Below are 21,667 nucleotides of genomic sequence, written 5' to 3'. Positions count from 1 at the left end.
TACTTTGTTACTTTGTCACTGTATTTTTTCAGGTGTCTGTACTTTATTTTAGGTATTTATTTTTCTGACAATTTTTGACTTTGTCTCCATTTTAAAACAAATATCTGCAGGTGAATTTTGATCATCTGGGACATTATTTGAACTTTTGACTCTGGAGACATTTGTGATATCAATCTAACGCACTAAACACACGATACCTTTCTGCAACCCTGAAGATGTTTTAAGATCACACCAGAAGAAAACATGTAGATATCAAACCCAGAGGAGATCTGCCTCATCTATCAGTGAGCATTGTGCAAAATAAAAATAAAAAAAATAATAAAATGTGTCTGAATTTGATTTGATAATCTGGGACACTTAAAATTTAGGTTTGCTAAACTCAATATCTCAATTTTTAAAGCATTATAAAAAATGACATGGACTGAAAGCTAAATAAGAAAATGTATCATTTATAGACATGTCATGAATTCACAAACATTCAGGAAAGAAAGGGCATAAATGTTTGTGAATGAATAAGTTCCATATTGGAATAAGTCAAACTGAGCAGATTTACTGTGATTTTCATCTTTCTCACGACCTTTTCTGAGCCCAGTTGGCTCCATGTTGGTGTTGGTGACGTGTGTTGATGAGACGATGTAGTTCACTGACTCTGCAGTCAGCTGAGGACAGGAACAATCCAGTCAGTAGTTTTCACACTGTGACACACACACAGCTGTCTCTCTGTAATAATCTACTAAAGGTCCTTTGAGATGAGCAGTGAAACTTCGATCTGTTGAAGTCTTCTGAAAGCAGCCTTTGTTTGTCAGAGTATTTCATCAGCCAGAGTGATTCAGTCAGTTCTGTGTTTCAGCTAACATCACCCTTCTTCTCCAGAAGAGAGCTGTGTGAGGCACAAACACCAAACACACACTCAGACACACACATCTGCAGCAGCAATGATGCCACAACAACACACATCACAATCAGTTCTCCATAAAAGTGTAAAACAGCCTCACTGAGTGTGTTTGTCCTCCTGAGATTCATGTCATCATTCAACCTGACACACAAACAGAAGGAGCTCAAAACACTTCAGTCAAACAGCAGCAGGTGGCGCTAACGTCTCTGACAGATTTCACTTCCTGTGGCTGCTCCATGAAACAACACACCTGGTGCAGGTGCATGAACAGTTAACGCTCCAGCTGTGAGAATAAATAAATGAGAGTAAATAAAACATGGAGCTGTTTCTCTCTCAGATGCTTTGACCTCATCAGCAGCTGTTTCCTCCGGCAGCAGAAGATCAAGTCCCTGTTCTCAATCCTGCTGACAAAGTCCTGAGAAGAAACAGCCGTCAGCAGGTCTGGATCATGTTGTCTCCTCACAGACTCAGGCCTCGTTACACAGACATGAGGATTTCTTTACATTCAGCTGTAATCTCCATTCATGAAGCTGTCAGTGAGGCAAACTGTCTCTAGAAACCTTGTTTTAAAGAGGATTTATCTGCTCTGTTGTCTCTTTGGTGTCCTGACAGCTGCTGTAAAACACAGATCATCTCAGAATCACACCCATAAATTAAAATCACTTTTATTTCTTTGATCACAGTTTGAACACAGAAACATCAGAAACAGTCACAACACACAGTTTTGACATTTTTCATGTTTTATTCAAACGTTTGTACAGAAATGATGAAGCGCTGCCTGAAGTGACATGAAACACTACAAGTGCATCATCAGTGAACAACAGAAACATCAGTGTGTAACTGGACCTGACAGACTGCCTGAGCACCTGGAAACATAATAAAGAACCAATACAGGCTCGTCCCAAATAATGGCAACAAATATAAAAGTCACATTATATTTACTTGTAGCTACAAAGTGTTCACACGGACTGACAGTGTTAACAGCAGCTTTAGTTCAGTGAAGTCTGATGGTTTTAAAGCACATGTGGAGCTCAGTCAGGAGCTTTAAGCACTACAAGCAGTCTGATAATATTTGGTCAATAGACGGCATTTATACAGCACTGCTGCCCTCATTCATCCATTCACTCAGTCACTCACTCAGTCACTCACTCACTCACTCACTCACTCACTCACTCACTCACTCACCGATGGCAGTGAGCTACCATACAAGGTGCTGGTCTGACCATCGGGAGCAGTTTGGGCTTCAGCCTGTTGCTCGAGGACACTTGGACATGTGGACGGGAGGAGCCGGGGATCGAACCAGCGACGTGTTACGGCACTTTTTTGGTCCGAGCCCCTCGGCTCTGAACACGTATATAAAACTTGGACGTTCTTGTTCTGGTTTCATTAAGTCCCTAATGACAGGATTCTGGATCCTACACTTGACTTGGACACTATTTGTGACTGAGTGCTGTGAGATAAAGTCGAGGACTGTGTATGTGTATATTTTGTATATTAATTGTGAGTTTGCTCTGTAGATCATCGAGCAGACATGCTGTTATAATACTCTCCTCAATACTTCTGATAAGGTTCAGATTGTGAGGTCAGAGTATAAAAACAGTTGGTTTAGTTCAGGGACAGATTGAGGTCGTGTTAATGAGAAACATGCACATCGACAAACAGCCTTCATTTTTTTTTTTATCTCGCTTCCATCTCAACTATCTGCCTCAACACAACCTCAACCTGAAATTAATTTAAACTTTAAAACCAAGTTTTAATCCTCAAACTGCCTGAAATAAGAGAAGACCAGACAAAATGTCCTCACCATCATCCAGCATGGTGGAAACACACACAGCAGAGAACGTCACAGCACATGTAGAGCTGGTTACTCTTATGGATCAGTTGGATTCAGTGGTCAATGGTGTTTCTGAACTGGGTTGAGACCGTAGTTGTCTTATCTCCTCATCTGCAGGAAAGAAAACAAAGTTATATTCAAGAAAATCACAAATGTAAATACCAACAAGATGATTAATGTCTGAGAAAATAAGAAAACTGTCAAGACTCTAAACATGAGATAAATGTAAATAATGAGTTGTGTTGTCGCTCATCATGAATCTGTTGATACAATATTTAAACTTACTTTTCTTCTGATTTTCTTTTCTGAAATGGTTGATGCAAAGCCCACTGACAACACCACCAACAACTAAAAGGAGGCTGACAACTACAAAACCAACGATCCATCCAGCAGACGACCCTGAAACAGATACAACGTGAGTGCATCAGTCAGAACGTCAGTGCAGATGATAAACAGCAGACTGGACCTCACAGCTCACACAGAACAACTAAAGGTGAGTCTGCTCCTGAAATCTGAACTTGTTTCACATGAAAACTCCACTGGGATGAATGTGAGCAGGAACAGTGATGTGAGCTCTGATCTCAGGTCCAGTTTCCTCCTGCTGGGCTCCACAGCTCAGAGGCTGCTTCTGGTTCTGGTCCCAGCAGTGAAGAAATAAATGGACTTAGTTACAGTCCATCACTTTGATCTGACAGTAAAAACACAGGATCATCTGATAAAATATAAAACTTCTTCACAATACTTTTACTGATACTTTTACACTTTTACTCAAGTGGACTTTTACTTGTAACAGAGTATTTTTACTTTGTGTTTCTGCTTCTTTCACTTCAGCAAAGTATCCGAGTACTTCTTCCACCACTGACTACTGTCCAGAAACATGAAGGTTAAAATCACTGTGAGCTTCTTGGTGCTGGTCGGCTCCACAGTTATTGGGCCTGATGGGAGCAGATCAACACACAGTCTGTAGATTATTGAAGTTGAGTCTCAGTAGAAGACTGAAGTTTTCACTCAGTTTGAAACATTTTCAACATTTTTAAAATCTGATGAGGATCCTTTAGATCTGATTAATAAAAAGTGTGACTATATGTAATGAGAGGGACTTTTTACAGTGTAAAATGAGCCTGGTGCTGCCCTCTAGTGGACAAACTGTGTCATGAAGACTCTGATTCTCAGTCACAGTCAAACATCAGTAAATGTTGGAGGCGCTGAACATTTCTTCACTCCTGGTTTCAGGCTCAGACAGAAGAGGAAGACTCCTGCTCAGATGTATAAACCACAGTGTCACAGTTCATCTCATGTTTTCATCTTATTTTCACTTTAAGTCAAAACTTAATGCTGGATTTTAAGTTAGTTCATCTTGTAATTAACCAACTCTGCTGCAGTTAATGAATAAAGTACCAGGAAGCTGTTTGTCATGTTGGACCTTCACTGCAACACAACGGTTATAATTACAAGTTTACATCGTCCAGTAAAAACTGCAGCTCCACAGCCTTTATGTTCAGTGTCATGAAGAAGTATCTGACTCCTTCCTGATTTATTCCATGTTTGTATATTTGTCACATTTAATTGTTTCAGATGTTCAAACAGAATCAAATATGAGGCAGAGACAACCTGAGTTAACACAAAATACAGTTTCTAAATGAGCAATTTAATTATTGAAGGTAAAAACCAGGACGACAAAGTCTTTTTTAAATTATTGAACACTCAGAATGATGTCACCATTAAGAGGCACATGGGTTTCAGCATGAATGAAGGTTTTCAGGCCCTAAATCACACCCTGCTTCTTCATCTATTTTACTGTCACTGGGACCATAACTGACTAAATGAACATCATGTTGAGTTGAAGAAGACTTGAAACTAGAGACTGAGGCCATGAACTCATCAGGAGACTGTTTACTGAGGGAATAAATCAGGTGAGAAGCAGCTTCCACACAATCACACCTCTTTCTGAGCCCAGTGGAGTCGCCCCCTGCTGGTCGGTAGAAAGACTGCAGGTTTAAGGCACTTTCACACCTGAAGGCTTCGACTATATTTTATACAGTCGATGATCGGGACTGTTTTAAGTTTAAAAAGCTTTAAGTTGATAAAAAAAGATCATGACTCACTAAAAAATTATCTTGAATTGACATCACATGAGATTTGTTGTCTGATGTATTTTTTATTTCACTAAAGTCAGAGAAAAAATGTGTTTTAAAATATGAAACATTAAGTGTTTAAAAGCTTTTGTTTGAGTCTCTGACAACAACTCAGATTAACAAACATTCAGAGACAGACGGGTACAAGTACTCAAGTACTGAGCTTATAATTGTACTCTAATTTATGTAACTTTATACTTCTACTTCACTATATTTCAGAGGTAATATTGTACTTTTTACTCCACTACATTAATCAGACAGATAAAGTTACTAGTTACTTTGATCTAGACTCATAAAATATAATTATATGCAGAGTTAAAGTTTGCTCCTAGTTTTCAGTCTGAGTTCAGTTTGTAGTTGAGAAATAAAATAATAAAGTCATCAGTGAGTAAACTCTTCTCTTCCTGTCTGAGTGTCTTCATGGTGTTTGTTGTGTGATTCATGTGTAACTCGGCTGCTGTAACGCTGCAGTTTGTCATTGGGATTAATAAAGTCTCTCTCTAATCTCTCTAATCTAAACAGAGCTCACAGTGACGGCCTCTCTGACGGCTTCACTCTGCTGTTGCTGTGCTTTCTGTCTCCAGGGCTGCAGACCTGTTGGGAGCTTCATCAGCAGCAGGGGACACACCTGGGCCTGATGTGCTCCATGTATAGAAATCCTTCAGAACATCTGCTCACACATCTTTGTGTCGGGGCTTCTGGTTTCCTTTGGTTTGTTTTTACAGCTCAACATCCACACAGCACATCTTCACTCATCCACTGCTACACTACTGACTGCACTCACTCCTCCAGCTGTTTGTGAAACAACACGACTAGAACAGAATCTCACCTGGTTCTGACACATCAGTTATAAAGGACAATTACAGGATTATAAATGAAACGTGGTGATGTTTCCTGTTCATCACTTCTCTGCTTGTACATGAGGATTACAGTGTGTTTAAGAAGGAGAGAAACATGAAGAACAGAGAAACAGAAACCTTAATTACACCTCGTTACATTGTTAGATAGAACAAGACGAGTAAAACTTCTCTAACTTCTCTTTTTTCATCAACTAAAACACTTTTTCTGACTCACATCATGACAGAAACACATCAACAGTGAAGACTTTACAGTAGCTCCTGAACTTTTACACATTTGTTGGGCTTAAAAAAAACATTAAAGGACGTCATGTGAACTTTGTTGTCTATTGACATTAAATAATAAAGAAAATGTGTTATGAAATGTGAAACACAGGGTCATTAAAAGCTTGTCCCCTTCTGTTAACAGGGCTCGGGTGTGGCCACTTTAATAGGAACACCTGTACAATCTAAAGCAGGGCTGAGCAACATATACAATATATACTGTTGTCATGATGTGAGACTATATATTGTCTTAGATATTTGATATTCTCACATGGTGATATATCATAACTGTTGTCTGTTCCTGGTTTTAAAGGCTCATTACAGTAAAGTGACGTCATGTTCTGAACTCACCAGACTGTTCGACTTGTTCTGACACTTTCTTTACCCACTGAGTCATTATATCCACATTAATGATGATTATTGATCAGAAATCTCATCGTGTTAATGTTTTGTGAAAGTTACAATCATCATCCCTACAATATTATCACAGTAGGGCCTGTTTGGTCAAAAAGATTTTGATTTTGTGTCCCGTCCTAACATTTATGAAGCGCTTTTGAGAACATTTCAAAATATCGAGTTACATATTGTATATCACGACGACTTTCAGTCTGAGCTCCTCAGTGGACCTGAGCTGGTACCAACATCATTCTTTCTTGTCACTGAGACAAAGATTTAGTGATGAAGATCCTGTGGCATCAGAACCAGAAGCAGCACCAGTGTGACTTGAGGAGACAGAGCTCAAATGTGTTTCAGGACTAAGAGTTTCTCTCTCAGTGAACACAGTTTCTCTGATTAATGAACTAAATGAACACATGAATCAAGTGTATGTGCTCATATTGTAGTCATGTATCATCACACACAGACTAACAAACACACTGTGGCCACTTTATCAGGCCCACATTAATGATCTGATGCAATCCAACACAACTGTCCTGACTCAAACTTCACTTTTATGATGAAATATGAAGTAAAATAAAGATTTGTGTGTGTTGCAGTTTGATACTATGAGATTCATGATGCACAAAACTTCTCAATGAGCTTCATAACTGTCCTCAGATGTTTCCTCTGAAACATATTTACTGTAAAGAGAGTGAGTGTAACACTGGGAATCTAACTGCATCACATACAGCACATATAGTGTTAATAATTAATAAACGTTCATTCTCTCTCTAATCTCTGGTGACTGATGAACCAACGTCATCATCAAGGAATTTTTCACTCAGTTCAAAAGGAAGAAGGAAGAATCTCACCTTGGATACGCACAGGGATCACAGTAGCAATCTGATGGCTGAATTTCTTCTGCGTAGCTACACAGCGATAGTTGTCGGTCTTGGTCAGAGTAATGTTGACAGTGATGTATGAACGACCTTCTCTTTCTGAGACATGAGGCTCATCAGCAGGAAGAGTTTTACCAGCACTGTCCTTCCACTCTACTGTAGGAAGTGGATCACCACGAGCTTCACACTGCAGCAGACGCCAGTACTTTGTATCAGCAAGTGTATCGATAATTGGCTCTGGAGCTGCACCTGTGAACACATTATGAACAATAGATTATAAAGAGACAGTTTCAGCATTATTAAAGTAATATTGGGATTTTGTTCATCCACACTCTGCTTGTATCCAGTTTACAGTGTGAAGAGAAAAACACAATAAAAGCCTCCAGCATCATTTTATGGGATGATATTTCAAACATTTTAAACTGTTTCCAGTTTGAGGCAGACACACAAATACAGTCAACTTGTTAAACTGAACTATAAAGATTGTAATAAAATATAAAACATAGTGTTCAAAGGTAAACACACCTGATGTGTCACATGTTAGTGAGAACTACTTTAATTATGCTGCCTGAAAGAAAAATTAACCATAAAGTTAGTTGAACTTCTGCCAAGAGAAGGTTGTGAAAGATTTAACTGGGTTGTTTCATTTATTTGTACAATTATATATTTTTTAAAACATAAGCGTGTTTTATGTCAACGAGGGCAGACTGAATATTAGAAACTCTTCTCAGCATCTACACAAACAACACAGTTCAGAAGCACCAAGAGATGAGCAGATGATGCTGTTTGACTCTAGGCTCGTTCGAGATGAGCCAGGCCTGCGCAGAATCGATCACCGGCGACCACCGCACAATGCATGCCGGGTAGATTTGTGTCCGACTTGATCCCGACTTGCTCTGACGTCATGCACGCGCCGGCAACGATAACCGCGCGAGACCAAGACAGCCGCAGTTTGTAGAGCCAGGTGCCGCAGTTGCTCTCCACCGACTGCAAGACCGCAGGGCATGATGGGAAACGCCTGGCTGTCACCTGATCAAAGAGCTGATTGGCTCTTAGTTAGGACTACGTGCAGTCGACAATCCTCATTTTCTGTGTAATTGTTATATTCAATGCTAGATCATATGAATCTCATGTGCAATGAAGGTTCAATCTGTTAACAAACATATTTTGTATTGTTGAAATACTGTATATAATTACAAAGATGAATACATCAATAAATAAAGATCACAAGAAACCTCTGCTGCTTGTCCTCCCCATGTGTAGCCTATAGCTGTGAGAACGTTTGGACTGTTAATTCAGTGGTTCAATTTCTTAAATTTAGGGATTGTATGATTTATGAATGACAGTGCCTTTACACAAATCTACTTTGTGGGCAATTCTTATTCAATAAATATGACTTCCAAGGGCTAACATCTGCCCAGTCGTCCTGATTCTCACTTCAATCATAACAGTGGCCTCAAAACAAAACAAATCAAAAGTTATGATTGACAAATTAGACCACAGTGAAAAGTAGTTATCATTGTAGAAAAATCCACTTTGTTTGACCTCAAAACCGTGAACCTAAAAAGTATGATCGATTCATTGGTACAAAGTTTGTATTCCTAGTTGTTACATGTGTGAGATTAAATAGTAAAAATCACACCACATCCCATATGCCCATTAAGATGATTAACACAGTGGAATTCATGTGCAAAGTGACCATCATTCTCTAGCTACATATCACATAACAGTAACTGCTAAAGACAAAATTTTTACACTGAGTCAAACTTCAGTTCTGAGAAATATATTGGTTATGTATTGGACAATTGCAGAAAGCATAAGAAATACATTAATGAATGACATCATTAGCAAAATCATCAAAACATACAACAGCAATCACTGTGATGGACACAATATGTTCCCAATTATAAGGGTTCCCACACAATAGATCTGCTCAATTTCAAGCAGGTGTGTGGTAAGAAGGTCTTGTAATGCAGCTGCGTATATAAGGCACCTGCAGCACCCGGTTTTGACCAGCAACAATGGAGAAGGTAATTATTACTGTGAGAGACGACAAAGGTGCCATTCAACTACGAGTGAGCAGAGAAACTGCTGAAAGACTGAGAACTGGTGAGTAAAAAAGAAAAGTATGATACCTTAATACCATTAGAAGTGTGGATGGCATTTATTGAATGAGATCTGTTTTTCCAGATAACAAGTATGCCACCGACATACTGGAGCAAATAAGAGCTGCAGAAAACAATCAAGGTAAGTTTTCTTTTTTTTATTAAGCCAAACATGAATATTTAAATGCATATGGATGAGTTTTCAATTTTCTGGCTTTCCTTCTCTGCAGTAAACCCAAGCAGTGTTGTCACCCAACCTCCTGTCTTTCCCACTCCTCAACCTCCAACATTCACCCGGTGCCCCACTCCCATTCCCCAGCCTACAGTGTCCACCACCCCCACTCAGGTTTGGACCCAGCCTGCTGCTACATTCACCCAGTGCCCCACTCCTGAAACACGCACATCCTCTTCAGACAACTTGTTCCCATTGCCATCTTCCCAGCCAGAATGCCACGAATCCGAGACAGGTACAGTGGTTGTCTGTTTGTAATCTATGGATTAGAATACAATATGAATGTTTTTAACAAAACTGCAATGTTTTTACAGAATTCAAACACAGGACCACATTATTCCTGCTTGAGCTGACCAGGACATACAAACACCTTTACTACCATAACAAAATAGCCTTTTACAGGAAATTGGAACACGCCTTTACTGCAAAAGGATACACATTCACAAATGAAAAAAATAAGAAAAAAACTGGGTAACATGCTCACTACATTACACAAAAGGGCCAAAGACCGTTCTCGGGCAACAGGAGAAGGCAATATTACCTGGGAATATTACGTGGAAAGTGCTTGCTCTGTATGTACATCTTACATTTTAGTGGGACTTTCTGAAGAGTATCAATCTCCCATTTGTCCTGTTCAGTATTTTGCCACCCACAATTTAACTATGGGGCTTCATCAGTGCCTCATAGTTGCAACATTGGTGACGGGGGGGGAAATTATCACAGCAAACTAGTGTGAAAATACCACTTTGTACCTGTCTGATTTTGACTGAAATTCTGTTGTGTCCTTACAGCAAATGAATGAAATATTTGGTGGCTCCGGGGTGGGGAGTGCACCACTGGGTACCATCATTTCCACACCACTCTTCCCCAGTCAAACTCCCCAATCACCATCTGTGGACCAACCATGTGGCATTGACTATCAGCAGCCTGGTCCCTCAACTGCCACTGCCACAACTGCCACACAAGCACCTGGACAAAGAGCAACTGCACCAACAAGGGGCAACAGCCAACAATCATTCCATGATACCTATCAGACCCATGCTGAACGGAGGACAGCTGCTCTGGAATCCCTGACGAGGCCGGAATTGGCGAGGTGGAGGAGACTGAAGGAGAGAAGAAGAGCATTTGAGAAGAAAATGCTGTCATGCATGGGTGAAATATTAACATTATTACACAATATTATAGGAGATTGGGAAGCAGCAAGAAAAAATGATTGAGTTACTTAAATAAAGCAACACAAACTAAAAATGTTAAAACTATTTTTGTGTCTGTCTTTTTAATACATCGCATCAAGAAACTGTATAACTCCACAAAAGGAGCAGTGGTTGGCTGGTTCACATTCACAACTGTGAAATGACTGCCTCTGGGGACCACTGATACTCCGAGATCCCCTGCTGATTTCGCCTGGGTTCTTACCACCCAGTTGCCATGAACTGCCACTTGGAGGCACAGCAGAAGTCTTGATGATGTAGAGGCACTTCAATCAAATGGTAATTAACTTCATGCCTTACAGACTTATCAAGTTTTACAAGGTGGTAGTGTTTGATTTCAATGATAGACCTGACATTTGACCTGAGGTGCCTCACATCACCCTGTGGCATACTGCACACCAGCTCACAAAATGTGTAAAGAAAAGAGGAGAAATGTAACAGAAATGGTATGAGCGTGAAGGTGTTTCCTATCCCTAAATTTGGGCACAAATCATGTCTCTGTGATGAGATGCATCTTGGTTGTTGGGCTGTGGTGGGTGTGGATCCTCTCCGAGTTGATGAAGAACCTGCTCATCTTCATCAAACTGGTCACCTGGATCTAAACAAATGTTGTGAAGAATGCAACATGCTGTGACTGTTGCACTGATATTTGCCACATCTTTCATGTGCAGACACTTGAGCCTCCTGAACTTGGATTTCATGACGCCAAAAGCATGCTCAATAGCCACACGAGCTGCATTGAGCTTTTGGTTGAAGCGCCTCTGCCTGGCAGTCAGGTGCCCATTATCCCTGTAGGGCTTCATCAGTTGTTTCAACAGAGGATAGGCTGAATCGCCAATGATGTGCAGATGAACATCCAGCTGTTTGAAACCGTAACTGTGATGTGTGAAGTGCTTCTACTGTAGGCCATGAAATGTGATGGGACAGATATGTGTTGACCAGGGAGCAAAAGTGATGGAGATGTGTTGACATTGTGGATTTTGATATGTTGAATCGGTCTGCTACACCCCTATATGACTCCTGGTTAGACAGAGTCCACAGACAGGCGAGAGCACTGTTTGAGACTGGCAACTTGGTTTGTTGTTTGTTCATGTAGAACGGTCCCAAAGTGGTTATTAGGTCCTAGTTAGCAAATAAGAGACAATTATCACACTAACATGCAAATATCAGTGATAATACTTGAAATGCTTTAGATGAGCCTACCTCCACTTGTCCTCTTAAAAGTCTGAAATGACTTTTGAAGTCAGTGACACTGTACAAGGTACAAGGTACCACCTCCTCGACAAAATGTGGTATTTTTGGAACCAGCCTAGGAGAATGGTAATGAAGTTGATTATATACAGGACTCTAAAGGACTCATTGGGCTTGTAGGGCGTAGTTGTTGAATTAATATCATTTGCTGACCAGTGATAACCATGTATCTCCACAATGTCATCTTTATATGGGATAATAAAAATACAACCTTGTTTTAAACTTTGTGAGAGTAAAATTCCTAGGTTGTTCAAATGTTTTGTTAGAGTGTTTTGATTTGCCTGAGATGTAGGAGAACTTCTAAACCCATTATTAACTGATAACTTGAGATCATCATACATGAAGATACGTGGTTTTCACTGGACGTCGATCAGAGAAAAATACAAGGCACTGGACTGACTGGACTGTGATAGTGGCCATATGCTCTGGTTCATTTCCAATACACACACACACATATATATATATATGTATATATATATATATATATATATATATATATATATATATATATATATATATATATATAACACATTACCTTCTCCGTTCCAGTCCATCTTCATGGAAAAGTAGGGGGATCTCTTCTGCTTCGATTTCTTCAGCGATCAAGAACGCATATGCAATTTCTTCAGCCATAGCTGTCCGACCGTGTTCTGCAAACTACGGGGCGGCTGGTCCATTCCGGAACACCCCCACTCCGAAACTGGCTGACTGGCTGGAAACTGTCCGACTTGGCTGCAGCTTTTTGTCATCGCCCCCTGCTGCCGCCGCCTGGTCTCGTCCACCTTCCAGGCGAGACGCAGTTCATCTCGAACGAGCCTACTCACACAGCAAGCCGGCGCTGCGGGTCCAGAAGAGGCGTGGCGGTACACGTCATGGTGATGACGTATGTGTTTTTTTCAAGGTGTTCCCCGGTGTCCTCCTGTTAATCTAAACATGTACCTGCTGACTGTTTATAATCATATGGATGCTGTTATAATGTGCTGTGGTTGAGATCCTGACCCACCAAACATCCTGGAAAGTGACAAAGTTACGTTTTTCTCTAAATTACATAATCGCCATCAGTCAACAGGACGCTGTCTGACTCTTTCACTCGCGGGGAGGGAGGCTGTTTTCTGGGGGGAAAGTTCACTAAGTCTCGGTGGAGGACTGACCGTCGTGGTGATTTTTTTCACCGTGAGTTAAAGTTTTTTGACGGGGACAGACGCTGTTTTTCGGGCAGAAACTTGGCGAAGAGTCGTCGGACAGACAGGAGGACAGAGGCTTTTCCTCATATAAGTTTCCAAAGAGACGACCAGTTACTACGTTACAGTTGTTTGGTCATGTGACGTTGCTTGTGGGACATTTCTCTATATTTTGTTGAGTGATGGACCTGTTTAGTTACCAAAATCATTGTTTTGCTGCCTGAAATGAAAAAAAAATGAAATCAAACACTGTAAATCAAAATATTGTTTGTGCTGCCTCTTTAAATGTGAATTGTTCAGCATCGATAAATACATATTTTTTGTGCTCCCAGATATTTTACTTTAGGAGAACATGTGCTCGTTGGGAAAAATGTCAGCGTAGAGCCCTGTTACAGTATAGTTTATTAGGTTTTTGTTATTGAGCCTTGTGTTTGAATGTTACAAAATGTATTCAGCTGGAAACTCTTCAGCTTTATAACACCAGGAGAAGTTGTAGTTTTATTCATGTCAGATCTTGATTTATTGGACTGGATTCAAAGACACAACTAACCACCAAACTATCCTGTTCCTCAGCTGCAACACACAGGTTGTTTTTAACTTTGTAATTCAAATATGTTCACTGTACTTTCTAAGGACATCAGATTAAAGCTTCACATGTCAGAGGAATTATGTTTTTTAAACAGAATTATGTTCACTGATGTTTCTCTGATTTATTATTGGAGAAATCTGAAAGTCTTCAGCTAAGCTAACAGCTCTGTGAGGCTAACATGCTAACTAGCGCCGGGCTACATCTCAGTTTTATATTGTTATTGTGATATGAGACTAAACTGTATATCATCAGATGATGATGTCATTATATCATGATATGTCATAAGAGCTTTTAAAGGCTGTATTACAGTAAAGTGATGTAGTTTTCTGAACTTACCAGACTTTTCTGTTTGTTCTAATACTTTAGTCATTATATCCACTTTACTGGTGATTATTGATCAGAAATCTCATTGTGTTCATATTTTGTCCAAGTATCAATAGTCATCCCTACAATATTGTCACAATACTGATATCACAGTAGGGCCTATTTGGTCAAAAATATTGTGATATTTGATTTTGTGGCCCCATCCTAACATTTATGAAGCGCTTTTGAGAAGATTTAAAATATCCAGTTACATATCGTATATCAGGATGTGGCATAAAAATATCATGATATAATTTTCAGGCCGTACCTCGCAGCTCTAATCTAAAACAATCCAACACAACTGTTCTGACTTTAACTTCACTTTTATGATGAATTAATGTTCAGTTTCTGTCGACACTGTCATCGAGGTGTTAATGAAATAAAATCTTTATCACTGAGCTCGTAGTTAGTGACGGTGTTGAACTGGACTGTATTATATTCAGACGTGTTTCTAATATTCTGACCCGTCATGTTTGTAAACAGGGAGGACAAAAAAACAGAAACACCTCTCAGTGTGATGTAGTTCAGTACAACACCACCTTTAACTGTGACCTCAGTAATAAACACACACTTTCATTTACACATTTCAGACAAAGTCGACACAAACTGAACATTATAAAGTTCATAAAAACAGAATTAGTGGCAGAGCTGCTGTATTAAATTACAATATATACATAAACATATTTATACTGCTGTACATACTGTATATATGTGATCTATAGTGTGAACACTGTATTCATATCAAACCTCCAGCTGTTTATTCTCTATATAACGTCTCACTGACGTTACTTTGCTCTGATACCTGCATTGTATATTTTGCCTTCTGTGCTGCTGCACGTGTTCACACTGTTTATATCTTAGTGTCTTCATCCCTCACAGTTTATTCTCTTTATTACACCTGAACATACTGTATGTACACAATCTGCTCACAGCTGCTTTTTACACCTCTGGACGGACATTAAACTGAATTTCTTTGTCTCGTTAATTTACTCAGTGTAAATAAAGATGTATTGAATCTGATCTCATTAATAGATTGTACAGGTGAACCTAATAAAGTGTCCACTGAGTGGGTCCGTACTCTGCTTGTATATACAGTTTAATTTGTGAGGATAAAAATAGAGGAACAAAGAAATAGAAAAGCACAACATAAACCTCCAGCACTGTTTGACAGGATGAAAGTTCAAACATTTTTAACTTCTTCCAGTTTGAGGCAGATTCTGACTGAAGGAAAGACTGGATGGTCAAAGGTAACACACCTGATGTGTTATCGGGACTGAACTGTGTTACTAAGAAATATTTTAATCAAGCTCAATCAATTCTTTCAAATTAGGGTGGACTTAATATTAGAAACACCTCTCAGTATCCCAACACACTACACCTACAATGCAATTTAAAACTAACACAAACTACAGACTCCAAACTGACAATAACACTGAATCAACATCTCTCCAGATGTGGCTGCAGCTCTGTGGGCTCGAGGCCCTGCCAGATGTGTATTCTGACCACAACAAAAGTCCATCTGGGACTCTTGAACCAGTCGCAGCAGTAAATGAGCGGACATCTTTAACTGTTTAATGAAAGCACTCACCAACAACAAGCTCAATGTTGAATGTTTGTCTCGGCTGAAGATTTGGAAAATCGCAGCTGTAGGTCCCACTGTCGGCCATCTTTGTTTTTGTGATCTTTATGGAGGCGTCACCGTTCTTCAGTTGATCTTGAAAATGTGAGACTCGACCTCTGAACTGCTCATCTTGACCTGTGAAGATGCCTGAATTATAAAAGAACACTTCCTGCCGTCTTTCATCTTTCCTCCAGTCAAAGGTCTTTGCTGTGATGTCCTCCTTGGTGCTGAGGGAACAGGGTAAAACAGCATCATCGTCTTCTTCCACGACAACTCTGACACCTGGAAGACAAAAACATGTGTTACTCAGTATGTTAACATGCAGAGTCATCAGGAAACAAAGTCAGATAACAACTTTACACACCACAACAATAACTCAACACCTGTTTCCTCTAACATAATAGTTTTGGTTGTGTCGTGCTTGTTCTGACATATTTTAAGTATATTTAAGCTGCACTTCACTCACATTTGCCCCTAAAAAAATGTATGTGCGAACCGGTAAAATGACTTTGGCGCACAGTGTGCGAGCAAAGGTCACAAGTTACCATCACAACCACAAGTTACCATCACAACCACAAGTTACCAGCACAACCACAAGTTACCATCACAACCACAAGTTACCATCACAACCACAAGTCACCATCACAACCACAAGTCACCATCACAACCACAAGTTACCATCACAACCACAAGTTACCATCACAACCACAAGTTACCAGCACAACCACAAGTTACCATCACAACCACAAGTTACCATCACAACCACAAGTCACCATCACAACCACAAGTTACCAGCACAACCACAAGTTACCATCACAACCACAAGTTACCATCACAATCACAAGTTACCATCACAACCACAAGTTACCATCACAACCACAAGTTACCAGCACAACCACAAGTCACCATCACAACCACAAGTTACCATCACAACCACAAGTTACCATCACAATCACAAGTTACCATCACAACCACAAGTTACCAGCCCTTTTCACACAGAGTTGCCGCATTATTGCCGCAGCAGCGGTTTGCCAATTCTCCGCCGCTGGTTGTTCACACAGAGCCGAGCAGCTCCGGCTTAAAGACGAACCAGAGTAATTCACACAGCAAGCCGGCGCTGCGGGTCCAGAAGAGGCGTGGCGGTACACGTCATGGTGATGACGTATGTGTTTTTTTCAAGGTGTTCCCCGGTGTCCTCCTGTTGATCTAAACATGTACCTGCTGACTGTTTATAATCATATGGATGCTGTTATAATGTGCTGTGGTTGAGATCCTGACCCACCAAACATCCTGGAAAGTGACAAAGTTACGTTTTTCTCTAAATTACATAATCGCCATCAGTCAACAGGACGCTGTCTGACTCTTTCACTCGCGGGGAGGGAGGCTGTTTTCTGGGGGGAAAGTTCACTAAGTCTCGGTGGAGGACTGACCGTCGTGGTGATTTTTTTCACCGTGAGTTAAAGTTTTTTGACGGGGACAGACGCTGTTTTTCGGGCAGAAATGTGACGAAGAGTCGTCGGACAGACAGGAGGACAGAGGCTTTTCCTCATATAAGTTTCCAAAGAGACGACCAGTTACTACGTTACAGTTGTTTGGTCATGTGACGTTGCTTGTGGGACATTTCTCTATATTTTGTTGAGTGATGAACCTGTTTAGTTACCAAAATCATTGTTTTGCTGCCTGAAATGAAAAAAAAATGAAATCAAACACTGTAAATCAAAATATTGTTTGTGCTGCCTCTTTAAATGTGAATTGTTCAGCATCGATAAATACATATTTTTTGTGCTCCCAGATATTTTACTTTAGGAGAACATGTGCTCGTTGGGAAAAATGTCAGCGTAGAGCCCTGTTACAGTATAGTTTATTAGGTTTTTGTTATTGAGCCTTGTGTTTGAATGTTACAAAATGTATTCAGCTGGAAACTCTTCAGCTTTATAACACCAGGAGAAGTTGTAGTTTTATTCATGTCAGATCTTGATTTATTGGACTGGATTCAAAGACACAACTAACCACCAAACTATCCTGTTCCTCAGCTGCAACACACAGGTTGTTTTTAACTTTGTAATTCAAATATCTTCACTGTATTTTCTAAGGACATCAGATTAAAGCTTCACATGTCAGAGGAATTATGTTTTTTAAACAGAATTATGTTCACTGATGTTTCTCTGATTTATTATTGGAGAAATCTGAAAGTCTTCAGCTAAGCTAACAGCTCTGTGAGGCTAACATGCTAACTAGCGCCGGGCTACATCTCAGTTTTATATTGTTATTGTGATATGAGACTAAACTGTATATCATCAGATGATGATGTCATTATATCATGATATGTCATAAGAGCTTTTAAAGGCTGTATTACAGTCAAGTCATGTAGTTTTCTGAACTTACCAGACTTTTCTGTTTGTTCTAATACTTTAGTCATTATATCCACTTTACTGATGATTATTGATCAGAAATCTCATTGTGTTCATATTTTGTCCAAGTATCAATAGTCATCCCTACAATATTATCACAATACTGATGTCACTGTGGGGCCTATTTGGTCAAAAATATTGTGATATTTGATTTTGTGCCCCGTCCTAACAGTTATGAAGCGCTTTTGAGAAGATTTAAAATATCCAGTTACATATCGTATATCAGGATGTGGCATAAAAATATCATGATATAATTTTCAGGTCGTACCTCGCAGCTCTAATCTAAAACAATCCAACACAACTGTTCTGACTTTAACTTCACTTTTATGATGAATTAATGTTCAGTTTGTGTCGACACTGTCATCGAGGTGTTAATGAAATAAAATCTTTATCACTGAGCTCGTAGTTAGTGACGGTGTTGAACTGGACTGTATTATATTCAGAGGTGTTTCTAATATTCTGACCCGTCATGTTTGTAAACAGGGAGGACAAAAAAACAGAAACACCTCTCAGTGTGATGTAGTTCAGTACAACACCACCTTTAACTGTGACCTCAGTAATAAACACACTTTCATTTACACATTTCAGACAAAGTCGACACAAACTGAACATTATAAAGTTCATAAAAACAGAATTAGTGGCAGAGCTGCTGTATTAAATTACAGTATATACATAAACATATTTATACTACTGTACATACTGTATATATGTGATCTATAGTGTGAACACTGTGTTCATATCAAACCTCCAGCTGTTTATTCTCTATATAACGTCTCACTGACGTTACTTTGCTCTGATACCTGCATTGTATATTTTGCCTTCTGTGCTGCTGCACGTGTTCACACTGTTTATATCTTAGTGTCTTCATCCCTCACAGTTTATTCTCTTTATTACACCTGAACATACTGTATGTACACAAGCTGCTCACAGCTGCTTTTTACACCTCTGGTCGGACGTTAAACTGAATTTCTTTGTCTCATTAATTTACTCAGTGTAAATAAAGATGTATTGAATCTGATCTCATTAATAGATTGTACAGGTGAACCTAATAAAGTGTCCACTGAGTGGGTCCGTACTCTGCTTGTATATACAGTTTAAATTATGAGGATAAAAATACAGAGGAACAAAGAAATAGAAAAGCACAACATAAACCTCCAGCACTGTTTGACAGGATGAAAGTTCAAACATTTTAACTTCTTCCAGTTTGAGGCAGATTCTGACTGAAGGAAAGACTGGATGGTCAAAGGTAACACACCTGATGTGTTATCGGGACTGAACTGTGTTACTAAGAAATATTTTAATCAGCTCAATCAATTCTTTCAAATTAGGGTGGACTTAATATTAGAAACACCTCTCAGTATCCCAACACACTACACCGACAATGCAATTTAAAACTAACACAAACTACAGACTCCAAACTGACAATAACACTGAATCAACATCTCTCCAGATGTGGCTGCAGCTCTGTGGGCTCGAGGCCCTGCCAGATGTGTATTCTGACCACAACAAAAGTCCATCTGGGACTCTTGAACCAGTCGCAGCAGTAAATGAGCGGACATCTTTAACTGTTTAATGAAAGCACTCACCAACAACAAGCTCAATGTTGAATGTTTGTCTCGGCTGAAGATTTGGAAAATCGCAGCTGTAGTTCCCGCTGTCGGCCATCTTTGTTTTATTGATCTTTATGGAGGCGTTGCCGTTCTTCAGTTGATCTTGAAAATGTGAGACTCGATCTTTGAACTGCTGATCTTGACTTGTGAAGATGCCTGAATTATAAAAGAACACTTTCTGCCGTCTTTCATCTTTCTTCCAGTCAAAGATCTTTCTTGTGATGTCCTCCTTGGTGCTGAGGGAACAGGGTAAAACAGCATCACTGTCTTCTTTCACGACCACTTTGACACCTGGAAGACAAAAACATGTGTTACTCAGTATGTTAACATGCAGAGTCATCAGGAAACAAAGTCAGATAACAACTTTACACACCACAACAATAACTCAACACACCTGTTTCCTCTAACATAATAGTTTTGGTTGTGTCGTGCTTGTACTGACATATTTTAAGTATATTTAAGCTGCACTTCACTCACATTTGCCCCTAAAAAAATGTATGTGCGAACCGGTAAAATGATTTCGGCACACAGTGTGCGAGCAAAGGTCACAAGTTACCATCACAACCACAAGTTACCATCACAACCACAAGTTACCAGCACAACCACAAGTTACCATCACAACCACAAGTTACCAGCACAACCACAAGTCACCATCACAACCACAAGTTACCAGCACAACCACAAGTTACCATCACAACCACAAGTTACCAGCACAACCACAAGTCACCATCACAACCACAAGTTACCATCACAACCACAAGTTACCATCACAATCACAAGTTACCATCACAACCACAAGTCACCAGCCCTTTTCACACAGAGTTGCCGCATTATTGCCGCAGCAGCGGTTTGCCAATTCTCCGCCGCTGGTTGTTCACACAGAGCCGAGCAGCTCCGGCTTAAAGACGAACCAGAGTAATTCACACAGCAAGCCGGCGCTGCGGGTCCAGAAGAGGCGTGACGGTACACGTCATGGTGATGACGTATGTGTTTTTTTCAAGGTGTTCCCCGGTGTCCTCCTGTTAATCTAAACATGTACCTGCTGACTGTTTATAATCATATGGATGCTGTTATAATGTGCTGTGGTTGAGATCCTGACCCACCAAACATCCTGGAAAGTGACAAAGTTACGTTTTTCTCTAAATTACATAATCGCCATCAGTCAACAGGACGCTGTCTGACTCTTTCACTTGTGGGGAGGGAGGCTGTTTTCTGGGGGGAAAGTTCACTAAGTCTCGGTGGAGGACTGACCGTCGTGGTGATTTTTTTCACCGTGAGTTAAAGTTTTTTGACGGGGACAGACGCTGTTTTTCAGGCAGAAATGTGACGAAGAGTCGTCGGACAGACAGGAGGACAGAGGCTTTTCCTCATATAAGTTTCCAAAGAGACGACCAGTTACTACGTTACAGTTGTTTGGTCATGTGACGTTGCTTGTGGGACATTTCTCTATATTTTGTTGAGTGATGGACCTGTTTAGTTACCAAAACCACTGTTTTTCTGCCTGAAATGAAAAAAAAAATGAAATCAAACACTGTAAATCAAAATTTTGTTTGTGCTGCCTATTTAAATATGAATTGTTCAGCATCGATAAATACATATTTTTTGTGCTCCCAGATATTTTACTTTAGGAGCACATGTGCTCGTTGGGAAAAATGTCAGCGTAGAGCCCTGTTACAGTATAGTTTATTAGGTTTTTGTTATTGAGCCTTGTGTTTGAATGTTACAAAATGTATTCAGCTGGAAACTCTTCAGCTTTATAACACCAGGAGAAGTTGTAGTTTTATTCATGTCAGATCTTGATTTATTGGACTGGATTCAACGACACAACTAA

At 39.9% G+C, this 21,667-nt stretch overlaps 2 protein-coding genes across 2 annotated transcripts in view; one reads left to right on the top strand and one right to left on the bottom strand.

Annotated features, from left to right (window-relative positions):
• Positions 1-21,667, top strand: part of LOC140997848 (butyrophilin-like protein 1) — a 174,489-nt gene that overhangs the window by 55,484 nt on the left and 97,338 nt on the right. The window lies entirely within an intron of this gene.
• Positions 1-21,667, bottom strand: part of LOC140997860 (CD276 antigen-like) — a 106,112-nt gene that overhangs the window by 79,717 nt on the left and 4,728 nt on the right. Inside the window, exons 2-3 of the mRNA XM_073467918.1 lie at positions 19,813-20,127; positions 15,783-16,097 (exon numbers count right to left, since the gene is read on the bottom strand). Of these exons, the coding sequence (XP_073324019.1) occupies positions 15,783-16,097; positions 19,813-20,127 (630 nt within the window). The remainder of the gene's footprint in view (positions 1-15,782; positions 16,098-19,812; positions 20,128-21,667) is intronic.

This window comes from Pagrus major, chromosome 6 (assembly GCF_040436345.1).
Source record: "Pagrus major chromosome 6, Pma_NU_1.0".
In the NCBI taxonomy this organism is placed as follows: Eukaryota; Metazoa; Chordata; class Actinopteri; order Spariformes; family Sparidae; genus Pagrus; species Pagrus major.
Note: the sequence above shows the minus strand (reverse complement) of the source record. Positions and strands in the feature narration are given on the sequence as shown.